This window comes from Eschrichtius robustus, chromosome 18, assembly GCF_028021215.1.
Source record: "Eschrichtius robustus isolate mEscRob2 chromosome 18, mEscRob2.pri, whole genome shotgun sequence".
Lineage (NCBI taxonomy): Eukaryota > Metazoa > Chordata > Mammalia > Artiodactyla > Eschrichtiidae > Eschrichtius > Eschrichtius robustus.
This window is the reverse complement of record NC_090841.1, coordinates 16354289-16376194: the sequence shown is the minus strand read 5'-3', so window position 1 is coordinate 16376194 and position 21906 is coordinate 16354289. Positions and strand designations below refer to the sequence as shown.

The 21906-nt window shown below is 39.0% G+C and overlaps 1 protein-coding gene across 3 annotated transcripts; it reads right to left on the bottom strand.

Annotated features, from left to right (window-relative positions):
• Window positions 1–75: 75 nt before the first annotated feature.
• On the bottom strand, window positions 76–21063 carry NEK3 (NIMA related kinase 3). Of its 3 annotated transcripts, none has more exons than XM_068526456.1 (16): window positions 21012–21063; window positions 18461–18630; window positions 16877–16970; window positions 16353–16450; window positions 15025–15108; window positions 14148–14215; window positions 13971–14057; window positions 11874–11928; window positions 8882–9082; window positions 8267–8339; window positions 6457–6503; window positions 4249–4351; window positions 3265–3381; window positions 2870–3004; window positions 1087–1213; window positions 76–654 (listed from the first exon to the last, which is right to left on the bottom strand). In XM_068526456.1, exons 2-16 carry the CDS (start codon window positions 18575–18577, stop codon window positions 573–575), a joined length of 1488 nt encoding a protein of 495 aa, XP_068382557.1. In that variant the 5' UTR covers window positions 18578–18630; window positions 21012–21063; the 3' UTR covers window positions 76–572. The 3 variants fall into 3 exon arrangements, with proteins under 3 accessions (XP_068382557.1, XP_068382558.1, XP_068382559.1); XM_068526457.1 differs by lacking the exon at window positions 21012–21063 and adding an exon at window positions 20794–20811; XM_068526458.1 differs by lacking the exon at window positions 2870–3004.
• Window positions 21064–21906: the final 843 nt, after the last annotated feature.

The following is a 21906-nucleotide window of genomic DNA, read 5'->3' as shown; positions in this document are numbered from 1 at the left end:
ACAGCTGGTAGTTGGTGATCACTGAGGATGATTGATCACTACCCAGAAATAGGCCTTACTGAAAAATCACACACATTATTGTTATAATTAAATATATTTAGATCCTCAAACCTTTACGAGATATAAAAAGAGCTACATAGTAATAAGCATAAATCATAACAATGCAAATAATAACATTAAGGGCTGCCGTGATGGTCTAAGGTCAGCCTCCCTGTGAGGTAGGCATTATTATCCTCATTTTGTAGTTGAGGAAATTCGGGCTCAAGGAGGTTAAGTCATTTCTCACAGTCCCACAAGCAGTAGGTGGTAGCATTCAATTTCTGTTCTGACCGCAAAGCCCAAACCTCATACCCATTCTGCTATGCCTTCTCCTCTGAATTCAAAAACTCATAAGAGTTCAGATTTTTTTATACCTTATCATACTAACCAGGAATAATTTTAAATATTCAGTTTCCCTCTCTTCACTCTGTTTCTAAAGGAAAATACACATCCCGTGAATTAAGTATTATCCAAATATCAATTCCTCATGTTAAACATCTCCTCAGTGTGACTACGGAACATCTCCTTGGGCGTTATCCATCAGACGCTCCTCGCCAGCCGGCTCGCTGTTTCAGCTCTGATACCCAGTCAGAACTGTCATCTTCCTCAAAGTCCCTGTGAAAAAACAATCTGGATATTAAGCCTCCATTTAAGGAGCACAGTTAATATTTGCCGATGGGTTCAAAGCACTACACCACCGTAACAATACCGACATTTTTGAAAACTGAGCTCCATAAGGCAACTGAACAGAGGAAAAAAAAATGGTTAGTCTTCCAAAGAATCACTTCTTTCACTGTTTCTACAACTTTTTCAATATAAAAATCTGGTATATTAAAAAATAAGTCCAAGCTAAATGATTATAAACACATGGCTCAGTCAGGAATTCTGTGATAATACCATAACACATTACCCATGCCAGACAAAAGATCAAGATATAAGTATTCATTAATGATGTAAAGTAATATAAGCAGCTCCTACTAAACCAGAAATGATTAAAGTACAATTTAAGTGACATGCACGCACACGCTATCTGCGTATATCACTTACGTATCCTCCTCATCCAGTCCAGGTTCTAGTCTCTCTGGATCCAAAATGACAGAATCATGACTTCCATCAACATCGTCTGATGCTTCTGTTTCCTCATACAGGGGGCCCTTCAAGAACCCTTCTGCACCTTCAGAGGAATATTAACAGAAATTATGCCAAGTTAAGCAGTTTTTACTTATTTCGTTCATGTTGCACTAAATTCCTCCAAAGGCTTGTGAGCTAATTGAGGGCAATGCCATGCTCTGTATTTTTCTGTAGTGTCTCCCTGCATTACCCAGCATGATTCTGGCATAAAACAGGCCCAGTAAGCACCAGTATGGGTATTAAATTTTTAAACAGCACTTTCTTCAAAACAAAAACTCAGAAAATTATAATTAAAACCCTCAAATATATGAACCCATATTAAAGCATTAAAAGTTGTCTTTGGACAGCTGGATAACAGTTAATTTTTTCTCCTTTGAGCTCTCGCCTCCCCCTAAGTTTTCCCAATGGAGGGGAATAAAATTAGGGAATTAAGACCAAATGCACGTTTTTAAATTTTTTTCCAGATAGTAATTACTTTCAGATTTTTGCTTACAAAACAATAACCTAACATAAAAATGTAGGTTCAATCTTTATAAAAATCCTTTCACAATAGAGCTATGATATATTTTTTTAAACAGTGACTTTCCTGAAATGACAACATCTTCATCAATGGACCAGAAACAAAATCCAGGATCTATAATTGCTAAAACAAAAGTCATAATCATTAACCTTCCTTAGCACCTGCCTCCCAATGCACCCACCTCTCCTAGGGACCCATAACTGTCTGCACACAGCTCTATCAGACACGTGGTGCACAGCTCTACAATGCTCTGCTTGTGTGTTGGTCTCCCAAATAACCAACTCTTTCAAGGAAGGAATTATGTTTTATTCTTTTTTTTTTAAATCTTAACCTAGTATATGTTAGGCACTCAATAAATACTGATCAAATCAACAAATACACTAAATCTGCTACAATACATACAGTCAAGGCTTGCCACACCATGACATGCTCTCCTTGGCATAATTTATGTTAGATCTTAAACCAAGCAAGACGGCTTTAGTAACTGAATTATCAAAATTAAACACACGTGCACTCACACATACACACCCTTAATGCAGTCCTTTGGCCCAGATTCCTAAGGATAGTATCTTAAAAGATTATGTTGTATAATTTTAGTGAAAATGTCTGTAGAAACGATAAAAAAAGTCAAATCCTAATTGTTCATCTTTTGTTGTGTGTTCTATTCAATATAACAGAATCCAAGTACAGAGCCAAAGAAATCTTGAAGTTCCTCAGCGTTTACTAGGATAAAGTCTGAGCTACAGAGTCCCTAAAGCAGGGGTGTATTTGCACGGTAAAAACGGGCCACACTTCAAAGTGATCACATGATTATTAAAATAAGCAAACAAATGGGCAAACAGAAGGAATGAAGCTCTACGGGAAATTTTAATTATGGCTTCAGACTGGCTAGAAAAGATTCAAGAAAACCTAAAACTACAATGCTATTAAATATTTCATAGCTTTAAGATCAAAGGGTTTCTGGGAGGAGGGAACAGGGAGTTATTATCTAATGGATACAGAGTTTCCATTTTGGAAGAAGGAATGTGGTGATGACTGCACAATGTGAATGTACTTAATGCTCCTGAACTGTACACTTAAAAATGGTTAAAATGGTATATTTTATGTTATGTATATTTTACCACAATTTTTTCAAAAAAATCAAAGGGTTTCCACAGTTATGTAACAGACATGAATCACCTGGTCTATATATTGTGTATGTTTGAAATGCCAAGCTGAGGTCAGCATTCTTAAGAATGTTCAACAAGGTCTCAGGAGTCTCTTTGAGCCACTGCTTACGGGTATTATTTTCACTGTACTTTATTACAGAACCACCTAGTCGGGAAAAGATAAAAAATTAGTCCCAAATAAAAAAGATTTTCAGCATATATCTTCAGATCATATTTCAAGCAAAGCTAATTATATTTAACTCTCTACCCAGATCTATTTCACTTGCCTGTATGAGCAGCGCTCTGATGTGTGATAACCAAATATCCTTCACAGAGTGACATTAAAAAAAAAAGAAAAATCTCTGGCTCATTGAACAACTATTAGAGAATGTTCCATAATAAAGTAATAGAATTCAATCTACTAACCTCTATTGTCCTCTGCCGTTAAAGTGGAGGTGAGTAAGCATGCATTTTCCAAAGCTGTAAGAGCTGTACTGGATACATTTCTCTCCCACTGTCGCCTGAGAGGACCTGGTGAACTGGCTTTTAAAGGGTAAAGAAGAACTGCTGAGCTTATTCTTTTATTTATTCATCTATATGCACACAAGTATTTCTCTAAAAGAAAAGTATTTCTTTTCTCTTTCAAACTCAGATCTAACAACACTCTTTCAAGTCTAAGTAGTAAAGGGAATGAAAAAGAAATCCAAATGAAAAGGTAAAGCTAATCATTAAAGTGAAATTTTTAAAATACTATGTATAGGGGCTTCCCTGGTGGCTCCGTGGTTAGGAATCCGCCTGCCAATGCAGGGGACACGGGTTCAAGCCCTGGTCCGGCAAGATCCCACATGCCTCGGAGCGGCTAGGCCCGTGTGCCACAACTACTGAGCCTGCGCTCTAGAGCCCACGAGCCACAACTACTGAGCCCGCGTGCCTAGAGCCCGTGCTCCACAACAGGAGAGGCCACAACAATGAGAAGCCCACACACCACAATGAAGAGTAGCCCCCGCTCGCCGCAACTAGAGAAAGCCCACGTGCAGCAACGAAGACCCAATGTAGCCAAAAATAAATAAATAAATTTATTTTTTTTTTAAATGCTATGTATATACTCACATATTACACAATGTACAAGAATTAAACGCCCAAGAGGACTTAGGTAGACACTGTGTGCCAGGCTTTTTATGGTGGAGAGCACAACAAATACTATTTTTTCTGAAGCCTCTTATTAATAAACACGATTTTCTCTTTTTTTATAGGTAAATAAAATATTCCTGTAACACTACTGGATAAGGAAACACAAATCTGCCTATCTACTTGCTTATGAAGCCTACGACCTAGTAAGGTGGAAACTGGTATTCCTTGTATATTCCCCAGTTCTCCACTTATACAATGATTAGAATTTGAATAACTTACCTTTCTCTTCTCTATTTACTCTCCTCAGTGCACTTTCAACCGAATTTTTATTAATGCTTTCTAAGTCAGTGTGGCTACACTTTCCACCTGGTTCTTCCCTTTGCTTTAAAAGAAATTAAAAATAAAGATTAAGTAATGCTTGAATTGCTGCAAAAAAAGGTAAACAAGTAGGCAAAGACAGCTATTTTAACTTTAAATATAGATGGATTAAACATTAATAACCACAGAACCCATACATCCATGTAAATTAATAGTCATATAATCATATATATGTGTATATTAAAAACCATATATATGCACATACATATGTATAAATATATGTATATTAATAGTCATATACCTTAATAGCCATTAATATCAGTCATTGCAAATGTGAAAAGGATATATAAAAATGACAGAGATATTTGGGAGGTCTTTATAGAGGAAATGAGCAATGAAAACTTTCTGGGCTTTTCATGCTGGAAATATCAAAATGAAATATTTTATAAAGTTACCATACAGACGGTCCTCGAATTACGATGGTTTGACTTATGATTTTTCGACTTAATGATGGTGTGAAAGTGATACACATTCAGCAGAAACTGTATTTCAAATTTTGAATGTTGCTCTTTTTCCCAGGCTAGTGATATGCCATATGATACCCTCTCATGATGCTGTGTAGTAGCAGAGAGCCGAAGCTCCCACTTAGCCACGTGATCACAAGAGTAAACAGCCGATACACTTACAACTATTCTGTATGCAGGGAACCACTGATTTTCACTTTGAGTTCAGTATTGAATACACTATATGAGATATTCAACACTTTATTATAAAATAAGCTCTGTGTTAGATGATTTTGCCAAACTGGAGGCTAATGGGAATGTTCTGAGCACATGTAAGGCGGGCTGGGCTAAGCTAGGATGTTTGGTAGGTTAGGTGCATTAAATGCATTTTCAACTGGGGGGATGGGATTTCTATGTCTTGACTGTGGTACTGGTTATATGACTGTACAAAATTACCAAAATTCATCAAACTGCATGCTAAAAATGAGTAAATTTTATGGCATATAAAATAGGCCTCAATAAAGCTGGAAATAAACAGATATTACTAACAGATATTACTATGCAAAGAAAAAAGTACAGGGGCAGAATATATTCCATTTGTAGCAACATAATGGGGAATGGTGTTATTTATTTACAACCTAAGGTTCATTCAAAAAATTTACAAGTTTAATTACTAGTACATTCCATAAACAGAATCATTTGTTGTTACTACATCTTTTCCTTTGGGAGTTAAAAAGTTGATTGAAATGATGAAGAAAGAAAAAAATTATCAATAGGACACCAGTTACTGGGTTGGGTGTGGCAAAACTGGGAAGTGGATTTGCTGTTACTATTTATGACTTAACTGCAGCTATCATGTAAAAGGGCACAGCTGCCTGGAGCCAAATGAGACAAACAGGACCTTGAATGCCAGGCTGAAAAATGTCCACTCAATTCGTGGGCTTAATGGGGAGGCACTAAAAGTTTTTGAACAGAAAAATGTCAAGATCAAAATAGTGATCTACATATTATTTAGCCATAAAAAGGAAGGAAATTCTGATACAGGCTATACCATGGATGAACCTTGAAAATATTAAGCTAAGCAGAAGAAGCCAGACACAAAGGGACAAATATTGTGTGATTCCACTTACTTGAAATATCTAGAATAGGCAAATTCATAGAGACAGAAAGCAGACTAGAGGTTACCAGGGGCTGAGGTGGAAGGGAGAGTGGGGAGGAATGAGTAGTTATTGTTTAATGGGTTTCTGTTTGGGGTGATGAAAAAGTATTGTGAATGTAATTAATGCCATTAAATTCTTATAATTCGGCTTAAAAATTGCTGAAGTGATAAATTGTATGTTTTATATATATATATAGTACCACACACACAAAACCAACCAAGAGCCAGGCTAAAACAAGACTTTCATGCCTATAAGCAGGGCTAAGTTCGCTCACATCTATATTGAAACCACTTGTCATCAATAATTAGAAATGAAAAAACAAATACATGCTGACCTAAAGTGGCTCGGCTGGCAGTACAGAGAACAGTGCCAGTTACTTCACAGGCCCAAAGATGAAAAACTCCTGAACCCAGGGACCAGGCAACAGTCTTCCAAATATCTCCCAGCACCTTATGATGCCAGGTACCCAGTAGACAGTTTTAGAAATTTAACTTTAAAGCACTTACCACTATGCTTGCTTCATTTTCCAAAGCTATCCTGATTCTGCTGGGGTCTGCTCAAAAAGAAAAGAGAAGGTAGAGAGAAAACACATAAAGGCTTCTAATATGATTTGCACAAATCTTGAGTGACAAAGACAAATGAAGTTTTTAAAGTCAAAGAACCAAAGCACTAGCCCATATAGTGATATCAAGCTTTAATTGCCTAATAATACACCTCAGCTGTTAAAAGAGATTATTTCTGCTGTTTTATTCTAATGTTAACATCTGCAAGTTAAGACATCTCTATTCACTTATGCCAACCCATTTAGGCACCAGGAGGTAAGACGCTCTGTATACTCGGAAGGTCATTATCACCTTTAGCATAATCTGGCTACCCAGTCTGCTTTTCCTGACAGCTATTACAGCAGGTGGAATAGGTATCCCTCTCAAGAAATCAGCTACTTATTCCCTGATGAGGGGCCAGCAGCAGTCACGGAGGCAGGATGTCTCCTGCCTGATTTTCCGCTGCCAGAGCCTGGGATCCGTGTTCCTCATTCATTCAGCATTTTAAACAATTGCTACTGAGCATCTGTGATGACGGCACTGAGGATACAACAGTGAGCAAATGAGACACGGCCCCTGCCCTCACACAGCTTTCACTGTTCTGGTCTCACTGGCTACACACTAGATGGAGACACCACCGGACACGTGCTCCCAATATGATGGCTCCTCCCCACTGGCTTACTCCTCTTTTTTTTAGAAATTGTAAAACTACACTTTCCTATCTTGAAACTACACTGTCTTGAAACTGTTCTTAGACTGCTTTTGTTGTTGTTGCTCAGCATTCTAAAACTAATTTCCCACTACCCTGGGAGGTGAACAGAAGCTACGAAACAGTACATAAAATAAAATCAACACTAAAACTGCTGAAGCAAAGGTAACTGACTACCTCTTAAGTAACGGAAAAAAATGCTGAATTGTAAGACTGAAGGGTTTATATCACTAAAAGGGTTTACATTTTTACAAAAGTAACATTTAAAATTTAACTTCAAGAAAACAGTATAGTTTAGAAATGTTTCTTTTGAAACTAACAGAACATTGTAAATCAACCATACTTCAACAAAAAATAAATTAAAAAAAAATAGAAATGTTTCTTTTGTAGTATATAACACTAAGATAACAGGCACTAAATAATGGAGGTTTTACAACATCCCCCTACAGTGGATGACCTTCTACACGTCTTAATTCTTCTCTCTTATCCTGGTCATTGTTGGATTTCTTCAGATGAAAGATGTGAGTCATTGATGACAAATGAAAAGCAACAAAAAGAGCTTTGAAAAAATTGAGATGACAACTTCCAAAGAGACAATAAATTACATTTGAAATTTGCTCGGGATTGACTACAGATGTATGGAAATTTTGTGTACCCATTATGTGGACAGTTCCAACTTTTAAAAAGACTCCATTTAAAAATTTTGTTTATAAGACGGTTCTTAGGGATACAATTTCCTATATTATATTTTCATGGTTAGATTCCTAGGTGAGACCACAGAAGCCTTCTACCTGATCCATAACAAACTAGAGTAAATATGGTTCTAAAAATGAAACAGAGAACAATCTTTACGTCTCTAAAATCTCCAAACTAGGTTTTTTTTGATTCCTGGAAAACTATATGTGTAAGATTCGGTATAGAATTATGCCTGAAGGAATAAGAAGCAAATTTCAATTTGAGGAGTATCTCTGGAAATCATCTCTAATAACTTGAAAATTGTATTTTTCCTTTTTGTTATACTGTATTTTAAAAGAACACAAAAAATAAGCTTTTCAAAATTCTTACCCTTTTTTCTTGGTGTACTATGCATATATTTTTTGGTTTCTTCTAATACCTGTTCACCATATTCTGTGATGATCTGAAAGTTTAAAGCAGAGAATTTAAAGATGTGAAAGATGCTTTTCTTTAGATACTGCCATAACATCATTTAATTATCAATGTTCTTCCCTGCAGTAATAAAGTTGAAAAGTAGAAATGCCATTTAAAAGAGCCATGTAGGGACTTCCCTGGTGGTCCAGTGGTTAAGACTCCGTGCTTCCACTGCAGGGGGCAAGGGTTCGATCCCTGGTCAGGGAACTAAGATCCCACATGCCGCAAGGCACGGCCAGAAAAATAAATAAATAAATAATAAATAAATAAAAGATCCACGTAATTGAAACAAACAGACACTTATATACATCCAAAAAGATCTGGAAGGATAATGCAAACAATATCCATGATTATATTTGGGGAATAGCATCGTGGAAAGAAGAAGAGGAGGGAAAGGACGTTACCACTTTTTACTTTTTTATACATGTCTGCATTATTTGAATTTTTACAGGCATGTATAACATGTAATTGTGTTTAGAAGATAACAAACACTGGGAAAACTGTTCACAGTCAATCTCACATGTACCATACCTCTGGGGGTAAGCACTTCTGGATGAACCGAGCTAAAGAGCCTCTGGAGAGAAGAGTTGTAGCTGAAGGGCGATATGAGGGATTCTTTTTAAACATCTGCTTGATCAGATGCTGAAGCTCATAGGAATAATGGGATGGCAGTGGGCTCACGGACCCCTGACAAATTTTGAGGATAAGACTTTTCCAACTATTTGCCTGAAACTAAAAAGCAAAACTGAACTGTAAAAGCAGACACAAGGAAAGAGAACAGAAATAAGTAAATACCAGCTGAACTGAATTTATATGAATTATTTTAATTTTAGAAATTCTTCTCCCTAAAGATGTTAAGGTGCTGTTCTGTAATCTTTTTTTTTTTTTTTTTTTTACTAATCATACTTTTTTTCTTTGTATTTTCAAAAAAATTATTTTATTGAAGTACAGTTGATTTACACTGTGTTAATTTCTGCTGTATGGCAAAGTGATTCAGTTATACATCTATATATATTCTTTTCCATATTCTTTTCCATTATGGTTTAATCACAGGATGTTGAATATAGTTCCCTGTGCTATACAGTAGGACCTTGTTGTTTATCCAAATAGTTTTCACCTGCTACTCCCAAACTCCCACCCCACCTCCCAACCCGGTACTATTCTAAAATCTTATGGTTGCTCAGGAGAAGGGTAAACATAAATAGTAAAAGATGTTCCCATCTGGAGGAAGTCTTACCATCAGTGCCTGTTTTGGGTACTTTATTACTCAAATCAACGTTTTCACAGATACACATTTTTAATATATTTTAAAAATCAAAGTAATACATACATATGGCTTTTTAAAAAGTCAGATGATATTAAGGCTTATAATAAGTGCAACGTTTCTTTGCTTCTCTCCTCCTCAAAAATCCCCAGGCCTGCTCCCTGACAAAATGCACTTTAGACTTTTCCTATTTTAAACTTCTGCTACAAAATCCTTTTTACCTTTCATGTCATCAAAGTAGTTATCACCGTTTGACAAGTAATAGAGTGGGATATAAAATGTCATACCAGAATAACATTTAAAGTTTTCATTGTATAATAAACATACTGTGGGGGCTTCCCTGGTGGCGCAGTGGTTAAGAATCCACCTGCCAATGCAGGGGACATGGGTTCGAGCCCTGGTCCCGGAAGATCCCACATGCCGCGGAGCAACTAGGCCGGTGCACCACAACTACTGAGCCTGTGCTCTAGCGCCCACGAGCCACAACTACGGAAGCCCGCGCGCCTAGAGGCCGTACTCTGTAACGCGAGAAGCCACCGCAATGAGAAGCCTGCGCACCGCAATGAAGAGTAGCCCCTGCTCGCCGCAACTAAAGAAAGCCCGCGCGCAGCAATGAGGACCCAATGCAGCCAAAATAAATAAATAAATAAATTTATAAAAAATAAAAAAAAAAGCATACTGCAATTAACATTAGGTGTCAGCCTCAGTAATACTTAATATAAGAACATGATGGCATTCTGCCTTGGAGGTACATTACCCTATTAATACATGCAAGTGAAGATATGAAAAAGGAAAAATCAACATGTAATAAAGGAAAAAGCATATAACAAAGGAAAAATTCAGGTAATGAAAAATAAGACTGACTCTGCTTTGCCTCAGGCTTTCTAACCATTATATTGAGTTTCTGCGTTTCCTAAAGGTTTGAGAACTACTTTCGCCTTTTTAAAGCAGACAACAGAGCAGACAGTGCCAAATATTCAGGGCACTGTACTCCTTACTACTTATTCTTGCTAGAAAAAATAAGAACATGTATATGAATGTATATGTATAACTGATTCACTTTGTTATAAAGCAGAAACTAACACACCATTGTAAAGCAATTATACTCAAATAAAGATGTTTAAAAAAAAAAAGTGCACACCTTCCATTTGAGTTACTTTCATCTAGTGGTGAGGAAGGAAAGAAGGATGTTCTTAATTATTCACTCTCATGAGCTCTACATGTTCTCAAGCATCTCTGTGAAAATGCTTGCTAGAGCCAAGTTCAAATCTGTGCCCAAAGAACAGAATTTATTTCTATGCAAAGCTAACACTTAATAGGGATCAGCACTAATTATTAATTCTGTGTAATAAACAACGGTTTAACAAGCAGGGCAAGTGATTTAACCTCTTTTTATGTTAAATTATTTTTAAAATATTTTTAAAAAATATACAATATAGGGCAAAGTCTATTTTCTCATGATATTTCAGCTAGAGAAGAAACTGGAAGAAGTGAAATCTAACTGATAACAAGGTAAGTATAAACATGGTGCAGCCACTCTGGAAAACAGTTTGGCATTTCCGCAATAAGCCAAACATGCAGTTACCATGTGACCCAGCAATTCCATTCCTATGTGTATACCCCAAAAATTGGAAACAGGGATTCTAATAGATACTTGTACACCCATGTTCACAGCAGCATTATTCACAATAACCAAAAGGTGGAAATAACCCAAGTGTCCATGAGCAGACGGATGGATAAACAAAATGTGGTATAAACATAGAATGGAATATTATTAAGTCATAAAAAGGAATGAAATTCAGACACATGCTACAACATGGATGAGCCTTGAAAACATTATGCTATGTGAAATAAGCCAGACACAAAAGGAAAAATATGGTATAATTTCACTTATACAAAATAACTAGAATATGCAAATTCACAAAGATAGAAAGGGAGGGAGGGAGGGAAGGAGGGAGGGAGGGAAGGGGGGATGGAGGGGGGAGAGAAGGAGGGAGGGAGGGAAGGAAGGAGGGAGGGAGGGAAGGAAGGAGGGAGGCAAGCTAAATATAGAACTATAAATACTAAATCATGGAAATTTCCTATTAGTATATACTACAAAAGTAGCTCAAAGCAAAGATGATAGCAACTAGAAACATGAAAATCTTATAATGAATTCATCCTAAGGAAGCAAACCACCAATTGAAATCTGGCACATTACTTAGGACTTAGCCCGATACAACCAGAGGCTGCCTTTCCCATTTTGCACGCCATACTTACTGGATGCTTAAGGGTACAGAGTTCATAGAGAATGCATCCCAAGGACCAGATGTCACTGGAAGCATAAGGAAGCAATGTAATGATGAGTGGGTTATGAGTTATCATATGAAAATATGCATATGTTGTAATACAGAAAATTAAAAATTACTCTACCTTTAATAAGAACAGACATTGCACGTACTTCTTAGCTATTGAAATAAAATATACAGCAATTTTGGTCTAACACTTAGATACTTACTAACAGTAATGTTCACAATAAAACTGACTGCTCCCCAACCCCTGCCCCTCCAAATCCGGGTTGTTCGGGTATCAGTTCAGTAGTATCAATACTTGGTGCAAGAGGAATATCCACGGACTCAGATTATCATAGTTGGAAGAAGGGCTTTAGAAGTCATCCAGTGGAGCTTCCACCCAGACTGCCTGCACAACACCTGGCCTTTGGTCACACATCCTGATGCACAGCTCTCTGTGCCCCCAGTGGCTGGCTCTAAGGGACAGTGCTCTTATTCTTCCACAAAAGAGCTCTTCAAAGCTCAGCAAAGAGTTCTACAGTTTGCCCTATACGCCCACCCTTCTTCAAACTAAGCATCTCCACTTTCCTCCAGAATTCTCACCACCTAGTTGTCATCCCCCAGACTTTTTCTAGATGATATTCTTTTCATTTTAACTAAGGTTTTGTTGTGTTTTTTTTAATCAACTATTTCCCCCAACTTTTAATTTTCTAAAGTTTGAAACCTACAGGAAAGTAGTAAATGCCCACATGCTCCTTCCTAGGTTTCTCAGCCATTAGCATTTGCCACGTTTGCCTGCTTTTCCTCTCTTCCTTCTAGATCTGAACCTCTTGAAAGAAAGGCTGCAGACATCAAACACTTCACCCCTAAACACGTCAACACGTATCTCCTAAGAGCAACGACACGCTCTCTCATGAACACAACACCATTATCACATCCAAGAAATTTAAACTTAATTCAATACTATTGTCTAATATTTTGTCCAAACTCAGATTTCCCCAGTTGTCCCAGGAAGTCCCTTCATAGCTGTTTTGTCTCCAATTCAGTCAATTTTACTCTTAAAGGAGTCTATTTATTACGGATTATCATATCCTTTTCAGAAAACAACTTGGCAGATGGTAACAAGAACCTGTGGGTGTTTCTATTTCTAGGAATTCATGCCAAGAATGTGATAGACAACAACGACGTATTTATGCACAAAAGGCATATTAATCACAGCACTGTTTAGGATACTGAAAATTGGAAATATATCATAAGGCCAGTAACAGAGGAATGTGAAATAAATTTTGGAAGACCCATGTATTAAAATATTATGCAACCATTAACAATAATTATGCAGAGTTTTAATATGGCATAAAGTGAATATGATATAAAGTGAAAAAAGCAGGATACTAAATTGTATATAGAGTATACAAATGAAGTTTAGGGGAAAAAGAGAATGGATGGGGGAAAAAACCCAAAATGTTATCAGTAGTTGTGTAAAAGTGGGTGATCACCATTTCCTTTCTTGTATATCTCTACATTTCCAATCCTTCCCCTGCCCACCCACTCCATCAATGGGCACATATTACTTATATTCAGAAAAAAATTATGCTTTAAATCATAAGGACTTCATACCATCTTCTGATAATCAATGAACCTATCAGTCAAGTGCTTATTATCTAGTCCTGTAAATGTCAACTCAATGACATAATCCAGGGGTTCCCAAATTTTGCCGCACATGGGACTCACTTAGTGATCCTGGAAAATTACTGATGCCTGCTGCCCACCCCCAGACATTTGGATTTAACTGATATGGCTACAACCTGCGCTTTGGGATTTTTAAAGTCGGGAGCAGCAAAGTTTGAGAAGCAGTAATATAATGCATACTGTCCCCAGAAATGACTGGCCTTTCTTTCAGCATTTACATGTAGCTCCTCTCAGCTCTGATTAAAACAGTGGGAAAATTATGACTTTCATCTAGAGGCCTGGGAATTTAAATTCTACACTGCTTTCAGATATACATTTTTAAAAACCAAACTTCACCTGCAGGCTACAATGCCTGTACCAAACTGTCAGCCCTGCACCAACTACATACATCACTTACCTTTTATTGTTATAAGGCATGTTTTCCCAAATTTCTGGGGGCACATAGTAAGGTGTTCCCACATACGTACAAGCAAACGCCATGGCACTAAAACCAGAGAGAGGTACGAATGATTACAGAGCGTTTCTGAATGATGATGTTTCGACACTGTCACTACCACAGAAGGGACATACGTACCTGGAGAGAAGACGGGCAGATCCAAAGTCACCCAGTTTTACTTTTCCCTTTTGGGTGAGGAAGATATTCTGCATTGAAAAAGAAGAGCTCAGATTACATCTGCCCTCATTCAAATATAAGGCAGAGATATATGTGGAACCTAGAAAAATGGTCCAGATGAACCGGTTTGCAGGGCAGAAACAGAGACACAGATGTAGAGAACAAACGTATGGACACCAAAGGGGGGAAGTGGCGGGGCGGGGGTGGTGGTGGTGGGATGAATTGGGAGATTGGGATTGACATGTATACACTAATATGTATAAAACAGATAACGAATAAGAACCTGCTGTATAAAACATAAATAAATAAACAAATATAAGGCGGAGAGCGTCGGCAGAAGCTGTCTTTCAAAGCCTGCTGATGATGGAGATCAAGGGTAGAAATGCTGACAGCCGAGTCCTCGAATGGAACATAAAAAGACAAGATACCCTCTGGACAGCTGCACTTCCCTGCTTGGGAATTCAGGATGACTGATTAGAAATCTAACAGGCAAACTTCAGATTGTATCGGCAGACCCTGCTCAACTGACCGGAGAACCTGTGTCCCCATAACTCCAGGTGGCAGGCCCCGGTCTCAACCATTTTCCATCTGAGAACATATGGTCTTAGGAAACAGTCACTAAGAGAGCTGGAACATATTAACATACACTACTAAAGAGATTTACTGACCTGTTCTCAAGTACTACCTTATTTGGCTAGCATAAATATCAATATTACATTGAGAAATATTTCTAAACTAGATAAAAATGCCCCAAAAGGAAAGAGAATAACACAGAAAAAACATGGAATGAAATAGTTTTCGATTTTTTTTTTTTTAGGACCAAAATGTTTCCACTTACCTTGGACTTGATATCTCTGTGTAACACACGTTTCTTGTGAATGTGATTTACTCCAAGGCACATTTGTGTAAACCAATTAAGTATCTGTAAGGAAAAAAGCATGCAAATCTGCAAGAATGCAATAACGGGTTCATGGCAACCCAAAATCCCAAAGAATCATCTTCAGGCCCTGGCTGACCTGAGTTTTACGTAATATAAGTACAGAACTCCTGAAAATTACATAGTTCAACTAAGATTCAGTGTTGCCTGGAGAAATTCAGAAAAGCTGTGAATCAATCCCACGTGTCATCGTCTTATGTATGATCCAAATAGCAATTTATTTATTTACTTTTTTGGCCATGCCACGCGGCTTGTGGGATCTTAGTTCCCCCAGGGATTGAATCCGGGCCCTTGGCAGTGAAAGCGTGAAGTCCGAACCACTAGACTGCCAGGAAATTCCCAACAATTTATTTTAATAAAAATCCCATATTTTTCTTGTATTTAACCAAATAAAAATATTTCTTAAATATACGTATAAAAGTAGTTCGCCATTTAGAAATGAATATGCTATAACTTTTTATAGTGTAGTCATTACATCAGATTTTCATTCACTTTTTCAGAATATTCATATGTTAACATTAAAAGATTTCATTATATTACCAACAATCCTTTGAAGCCAGGCTGACATGCTACAATGGAACCCATATTCTTAACAAGACAACCTCTAGATGAAAAATATTTATACTAATATACTCTCAAAACATGTTATACCATGTATCAAACTAAGCCCCGGTAAAGCTGTTTATTGAAGTATTTTCCTTAGTCAACTCATTCCAATAATATTTAATACACAACTTTCCATTAAAAAGGCAGTAAGTATTTTAAGAGACTATGCTAAACTGTAGAAGGAAAAAGACTAAGAATAGGTGCTCCTGAAAAACAGAAATGCAGGCTTCATTCTTCAGATGATCTAGAAATACAAAAGAAATCCATCTGCCTTCTAAAATTTCAATACAAAAAATAAAAATTTTAAATGTCTAGCAGAAAGTATGATAAATAATACAATTTTGAAATTCTTCTAAACATGGAAGTGTTATTCCTTGATATTTTATAAACTTCACCTGTAGGTGAGTATCTATTATATTATTATATTATATCTATTTTACTCCCTAAAAACATCTCAGGCAGACACATCTCACTAAGCAGCATCATGGATACAGAAATGAGTCATTTCTAACTAGTGTGTCAGGTAATCACAGACAGCAATGCTTTTATTTTAACACATACAAATTTTATGAGAAAAGTTGCTTCCAAACCTTGAGGGAAACTTATGTAAGTCGGTCTCTTACCATATCTTCAGGAAACAACTTCCCTTTCTGATGTTTAATCTTCTGCATCAGGTCCCCTCCATCACAATACTCCATCACAATATACAGATGTCCTTCAGCTAAAACAAATGTAAGACTCTTTAAGAAAGCCCCAGGGACTTCCCTGGTGGTCCAGTGGTTAAGAATCCTCCTTCCAACGCAGCGGACGGGGGTTTGATCCCTGGTCGGGGAACTAAGATCCCACGTGCCGCGGGGCAACTAAGCCTGCGTGCCACAACTAGAGAGCCCGTGCACTGCAACTACTGAGCCCACGCACCACAAATAGAGAGGAGCCCACACACCACAACTAGAGAGGAGCCCACACACCGCAAGGAAGAGCCCACGTGCCGTAATGAAAGATCCTGCATGCCGCAACAAAGATCCCGCCGGCCACAACTAAGACCCGACGCAGCCAAATAAATTAAAAAAAACAAAAACAAAAACAAAGCCCCAGTGGCCATGAATCAAATTCAGAAATGCATGTATTGGGGGAAATTCATATTTACCTTCAAATGATTCCTTAAAGGCAACAATATTGGGGTGTTTCATTTTGGCTAACAGAACAGCCTCCTTCCTAGAATTCTGTGTGTCAGAGAAAGACTAGAAGGAGATTTAAATAAGCGTAAATGTAATACTTGATACTAAAACTGATAGTAACACGATATTATAGTAGTTTGTATGATATTTCAATGCTAGACACAATTTCATAGCGCTGTACTTTGACCCAACTTGAGCTTATCAAACTCCACGAGAAAACATGTGCAGATTTTTCAACAATGGCTATATGCATGCTTAAGCTGACCTCTTATATCTTTACAAGTATAGAATGTAAACTAGCCTTAACATCAGCCTAAGTATAACCTGACTTGGAGAGCCAGTATGCCATCAACAATAGTAGCTCCTTAAAGAAAAACTAGGGCTTTCATGTTTTTACTGTCTGCATCACTTTATCAGCCCACTGGTTCAGATGAAAAATATATATACTCGTGTATTACAGCAGCAAGGATGGACAAAGACCATATGCAAAATAAGTTTCCAAAACTGTTTGTCCCCTAACTTACTCTATGAGGATAAAATCCTGAATGACTTGTCTTATAATTAAGAAACTGCAACTGATTATGTACCAGCCCAAGGGGGTTCAGACCAGCAGCGTCACCACCAGCGGGGAACTTGTTAAAAATGCAAATTCACAGGCTCACCAGGAACTACACAACCAGAAACTCAGGGGTAAGGCTCAGCAATCTGTTTTAACAAGCTCTCCAGGTGATTCTGATGCCCACTAAACAAGGTCAAGATTGCAGTGGGGGAAAAAAAATTCACTCTGAGAATTTTATTAACATGTATTTTTTTTTAGTTGATCAAAACATTATTAGGCAGCCTCCATGGTATGGCTTCTTCCACCTGACAACTATGTTACACAGTGATAAATACAGTTTGACCTTGAACGAGGTTAGAGGCACTGACTGCACGCGGTTGAAATTCCAAGTACAACCCATAGCTGGCCCTCCATGTATGGAGGAACCCCTCCATTTCCTCGGTTCTGCATCCACGGATTCAACCAACTTCAGATCGCACGGCACTGTAGTATTTACTATTGAAAAAATCTACATGGACCCACAGCAGTCAAACCTGTGTTGTTCAAGGGTCAACTGTACAGATAAATCAGCACTTTCCTCATCTTACAGGGAAATAAAACCTATAAACTAATCCACAGAATAGGTTCCCTGATACCAAAGGTTAGCATTTTAGGTCTCAGCTCTTCACTGTATGTTGATGTTCCTTTTTTCATTAATATGGCACCCGAGTTGCATTTGGGCAGCTTCCCTACACCCTTAAGTATGCAAAATTGGAAATTATTACAAATTATTCACATTGAGATAAACAGCAATCACCACCCAAACCTTGATTATTTTTGTTAATTACAACATCCTAAGAACCACGTAAGATATATCAAGACCTTGTAAAGCTAATGAATAAACCCATTAAATCTTTTGCACAAAGGAGCAATTCCATGTTAAATTTCAAGAACTTGTTTTCCTCTACAAATTACATGTACACTTTCAACATGAGCTAATTGCTTTAGCAGTGACCTTGGGAAGCCTTATTTCTTTCATGGCAAACATCTGATTACTGCTCTCCTGCTGAACCAAAAGGGCTCTGCCAAAGGAGCCCTCCCCGATCACTCTCAGGACCGTGTAACCGTCCATGCTGGGCACCGCACAGGGGCTCCACTCCCGCAGTCACCACCGGCTCGCCCAACCTAGATTCAAAAACAGAAGCAACTGAGAATTACTGCAACGCAGAAACAGAGACACAGACGTAGAGAACAAACATATGGACACCAAGGGGGGAAGGGGGAGGTGGGATGAATTGGGAGATTGGGATTGACATATATACACTACTATGTATAAAATAAGTAACTAATGAGAACCTGCTGTATAGCACAGGGAACTCTACTTAGTGCTCTGTGGTGACTTAAATGGGAAGAAAATCCAAAAAAGAGGGGATAGATGTATACGTATAGCTGATTCACTTTGCTGTACAGCAGAAACTAACACAACACTGCAAAGCAACTATACCCCAATTAAAAAAAAAAAAAAGATTCGCCCACAAAAAAACAACAACTGAGAATTAAATTTACTTTCAAAAGGCAGAATTAATTCAAAGTAGCTCTAATCACCATGATAGGACGACTTATTCCTTTATTCATTCAACAGGTGGACACAGAGCATCTGTGCCAGGTTTTATAATCCTGAACAAATCTCTCAACATTCAGCCCCAGCCATCATGCACACTCCAAAGCAGATGGAACCACAGGCCTCAACAAATGCAGGGTGGCGAGTCTTACAGGGAGAGTCATGCTGGCCCTTGGCAGAGGTATCCTGGGGAGTTAGGAAGATGATATTTAGGCTGAAGCCTGAAGGATAAATGGAAGATATCTAGGCAAAGAGGAGGGACATGATGGAGGCAGAGGGAATCGCATAGTTAAGAGCAAAAGAGATTGTTTCAGGTCAAGGACTTGAAAGAGGACTGTAAGGCTAGCAAGGCAGACTTGGCCTTGTCTCAAGGTCACTGCAAGCGAAGTTCAGGCTGCTGGATTTTATCCTGGGGTAATTAACAGGCTGTCTCTGAAGGGTTTTAACCAAGAGAGCAGATTTACAGCTTAGAAAAATTACTCATGCTGGCTGCAGAGCAATGGACCAGACGGGGGAGAGGGGAGGAGGGCCGGAGCAGGACTCCTACCACAGAAAAGGCAGGAAAATGATGACACAATGGAACAGGGGGGTGGCAAGGGGGATGAAGACAACGGGAAGGAACATGTAGAAAGAACTGGCAAGATTTTTGGTTACAGATTTATGGGGGACAAATAGGGAGAAGGGAACAAGGTAGACTCAGGTTTCTGTTGTAAGTTGGGCAAATACTGATACCTTTCCCTGAGAAAAAGGAAAGGCATGATGGTTGTGTGCCTGGTGTTTTTGGTTTGATTTTTCTGGCGGTGAGAGTGGGGTGGGTGGGGAAAGGCGTGGGGAAGGGAGACATGCGCTCCTTTGGGGACATGCTGAGTTGGAGGTGCCTGGGACGAAGAAGACATGTTAAGCAGAGTCCTTAAACTTCAGTCTCCCTTTTATATTTCCTGGATGAAGCAGCTCGCTGGGTCTCTTAATACATCAGAAAGAATGAATATAAAGTTCCTAACACTTTACCTGGTACATAGGGGGCCCTGAATAAATGGCAGCTATTATTATTATTAAACCTTAGAAAGGTGATGCTTTTTTTTTTATTACAGAAAAAACACTGGAATGAGTTTACTTGATTTTCACAAAACTTACTTGTAGTGTTTTATTTTCATAAAAATCACACCACAAAGATTTATGAGGTCCAGAGAGCATGGCGGGTAAAGCAAAAATCACAAACCAAAACCTACAGTTCTAGCGACCATTTGTATTCCTGTTTACCTAGACTCACCAGGAAACTCTAGAATTTCTCCATGTAACCAAATGAGATGCATGGTCTTCAGAAACAATTCTTTTCAAGGACAGTAAGGTCTTTCTGGATATGACGTGAAAGAAAAGAGTTCTTTGACGCTATTCTAACTGACCCCTGGCATTACACGATTTGACAAGAAGACCTAGTTTTCCCATATTTTTATTCTTTTTTACTTAGGGTATTTATTCTGTGAGCAGACAGTAACTGATAAGCAAGAACAACCACTGACTTTTCTCAGCTGAAAACCACATTTGGTCCTTTCTGCCCACGTTTTCCCCTGTTACTCATTACACACCTAAGCTCATTAAAAGACCTGTATATGCTCTGAATGTGACAAAAGCGTCGCTTCGCAGGCCTATACCGATCAAAGGCTAATAAAGTGATTTGCAAATGCAAATGTAGGATGCAGCTTAGAAGGTGAGCGCGGGGACCGCACCTCGGGGGAGACCCGATCCTCACTCCCGGAGAAGACGCTCCGCCTCGCATCCCTGCCCGCGCTGCCCCCGCGACCCCCAGGCCCGGGTCCGCGAGCGCCGGAGCGCGGGTCCCGCTCGCCCCCACCCCGCGTGGGCGCCGCCCGCCCAGTGCCCAGGTCGGCCCACCCGCCCCCGCCCTTGTTCCCGCGGAGGGCGCCTGCCCGGCCGGACAGCTCACCTGCTTCCCAGAGGTCCTGAGCCGGGCGCGTTTCCGGGGGGCGGGCCGGCGGGTCGTCTCTCGGGTTGCCGGCGAAGGAAGCTTTCCGGGTCGAGAGGGAGGCGCTGTTCTAGGGGTAGCCGGGCCTACGAAGGGCGCGTTTTCAAAGTGGTGTTCCACGTCGCTCCAGAACAATGCCAATAATACTGAGGGAAAGTATCCTTCACGACACGTAAGTTCTGTCTCCAGTTTAAGCGAACAGCCCATGGGCACAGCGCTCAGCTTACCAATTGTGTGAACTTGGGCAAGTGTGGAGGGAAGATCAATGGTCCCCCAAAGATGGCCACACCTATCCATTATTATAGATAACATATACAAGTTACGAGGGGCTAAGCACTCTTTTAAGTGAGCTTAGCATGTAAAGTGCATAGGATAGGACTAAAGTGTTAGCTATTAGCTCATTTAATCTTCAAAACAACCCTAAAGGTAGGTACAATTATTATCCCTGAGGCACAGAGGGGTAAAGTTCTTTGCCTCAGGTCCCACAGCTAATAAGTGGTAGAAGTAGAATTAGAACCCAGGCAGTTTGGCTCCAGTCTGACCCTTAACCACTACGCTGCAATAATGTCAGACACACTGCAGTGATAAACAGTCTGAAAAGCTGACCCAATTACAAGGTCTGAAGAGAGCCCATCGGATTTAGCAACAGAAGGTCATGGGTAACTTTGAAGAAAGTATATCAGTGATGTGATGTGGGAGAAACCAGATTGCAGTAGCTGAGGTGAGATGGTCAGAAGAATCAAGGAGTTCAGGATATTTTCAAGATACTTAGCCTTGAAGAGAAGGAGAAAGGGTGATAACCATGGGTGGAGGGAAGCACAAGATTATTTATGAGAGTATTTTATTAATGGGGAAA